Genomic DNA, 2,334 nt, shown 5'->3' on the forward strand with positions numbered 1-2,334 from the left:
CCCGACACTGGAAAAAGAGCACAGGCCCTCTTCCACTCCCGCCCCAAGTGAAGATCGCTCTGCTTTATACATGGTCTTGAAGTAACTGCTAAAAGCAGCTTTCCATTCCAGGCTTTAGTCTCTCAATCTGAGACACATCATCTGAGATTTTAGTCTCTGCCTACCACTCAAACAAACTCCTCTGACCCACCACCCAGCTTAATTAAAATTACCTCCCACTGAAGGGCTTGCAGTTTCCCAAGGTCTCAAACCCCTTTACCTTGGGATATTTACATTTCACTACAATTAAAACCCCCAAGTCCTCACACCATCTTTTGACTTGTCCTTTTAGTTGTAGGGGATATCTTACAATATTCCTTACGTCATAGCTGCTCCAAGACTTTAAAATTCTACTTTAAAATTCTATGGGCAGGAATGATTCTTGTTCATCTTAGTATTCCCCATACTAACAGGGAGCTTTGCAAAGATTAGATGCTTAATTATTGTTAAGGGAGAAAAAAGTGGGCCACTGAAAAAGAGGTCTAATTTATTACAATATTATTTCTCCAATATTAATAATAATAAATATTATTACAATAATATTTATTACAATATTATTTTATTTATATACATATATATATCATGTTATGAAACAACAGGCCAAAAGTGATAAATGAAGCCAAGAATTTATCATCTTTTATTTATTTCTCCATTTCTTGACCCCAACTATTACATTGTTGAGTTTTTCACATTTCCAAGGAAATGCCTCGTCTATTGCCGTTATCTTATTCCAAATTACTGAATAAGGTAGAACTTTTCCAATTAGTTTTACGAAATAATAAAACTCTTACTCTTAAATATCATTCACAGCAATCAGTGTTTGAGCAACATCACTCATAAATTTGGATTTTGAAGCTACTTAAACCTTCTATTAAAAGGAACAATGTTTTTTAAAATTATCCAAGTTACTACATAGAACAGAAACACAAATATATGTTATACACTATGTTGTCTGCAGCCCCACCCCAACCTTCTACTACTTAGAATGTGGACTTCTCTTTTTAACAACAAAGTGAAGAATCTGCCTCAGACTCTATTGGGGCGGGAGGAGCTGCAGGCTATGGCCCTGGAGCGCACGCTGGCCAGGGCAGCAGTACGAGCCCTGGCTGCAGCCCTGGCTCGGGCTCTCTCTCCCTCATCTCTCAAAGCCTGTTCATTGTGGGGTGGGAAGGCACTGGGGACGGTACCATTGACCTTGGCCACAAACTCCAGGACTTTCATCTTGCTGGTTTCAGCGCAGGCTGTCCGGCCCCACAGGAACTCATAGCGTGGGGGATCGCTGTTGGCCACCTGGCAGTACTCCAGGTACCTTTCCTGCACTAAATCTTTGGTGATGAGCTTCTTGGGCTCCCCACAGATGAAGTTATTCCTCCCAGCATATAACCCCATTATATTCAGCACTTCCCAGACTTGCTCCTCAGTGGCGCAGTTGCCCTTCGTGAAGATCACGCCCAGAACAGTCATCAGCACACCAGTCTTGGGAACCTCTCTGTCATCACTCGGCTTTGCATCATAGCTTAGTTCCAGTTTATTGACGAGGACATAAGTATTCCTGTTGGGATCCACTTCCTTCACGTCAAGGCCAAAGACCAGCTCCAAATGCTCAGAGGCTTTCCTGAGGATCTCATAGACGTGATTCTTGTACCTACATTTCTCAGCATATCCGCCTTGGTAACGGGCTCTTTCATATGATACTTGTACAGAAGGTAATGCACCAACATAACAACCTTCTTGTCAATAGGGCCTCTGGGCCAGTGCTGAGTGGTATCCTGGGCCTGGGAGGCTTTTGGCCTTTCCTCCCCTTGATTGTCAGCACCTTTGTTAAATCTTATGCTTGAAACAGCTGCAGCAGTAGTGGTGGCGAAACGGACTCTCCCAGACACTTGGAGACTGCTGGGTGTTCCAGTGGCAGGTGAGCTCTGGGGAACATCTTTGAAATGAGGAGATGGGGAGGAAGGGGACTCTTCTTCCTCTGGTACAGTGGCCTGAGCTTCCACCAGACCACTGGGCTGTTCTTGAGCCTGGCGGCGTTTTTCACGGGCACGAAGCCTACTCTTCTGACCCCGAGGCATGATGACTGACAGCAGGCAGGAGTGTGGGAAAGAAGGTAGATGACTCGGTGACCTGGAGGAAAGAGGATGAAATGGTGTTATAATACTCTTTAGTGAGGAGCTTTGGGCTTTATCGATGGCCATCTCTGCAGGTTTCCTTGCTGGCACTGCTCTAGGAACCCATAACGCTCCTCTTCTCTGATCAGCCTTTCCTCTGAGGACTCTGTGGAAGTAACTAGAGTTC

At 44.5% G+C, this 2,334-nt stretch overlaps 1 protein-coding gene across 1 annotated transcript; it reads right to left on the reverse strand.

Moving 5' to 3' along the window:
* Nucleotides 1-1,065: 1,065 nt before the first annotated feature.
* Nucleotides 1,066-2,111, reverse strand: LOC132357927 (melanoma-associated antigen B10-like). Its single transcript, XM_059911754.1, is given in 2 exon segments — nucleotides 1,066-1,685; nucleotides 1,688-2,111. Coding segments are annotated over 2 exon segments (1,044 nt in total).
* Nucleotides 2,112-2,334: the final 223 nt, after the last annotated feature.

The sequence above is a fragment of the Balaenoptera ricei genome, chromosome X (assembly GCF_028023285.1).
Source record: "Balaenoptera ricei isolate mBalRic1 chromosome X, mBalRic1.hap2, whole genome shotgun sequence".
NCBI lineage: Eukaryota > Metazoa > Chordata > Mammalia > Artiodactyla > Balaenopteridae > Balaenoptera > Balaenoptera ricei.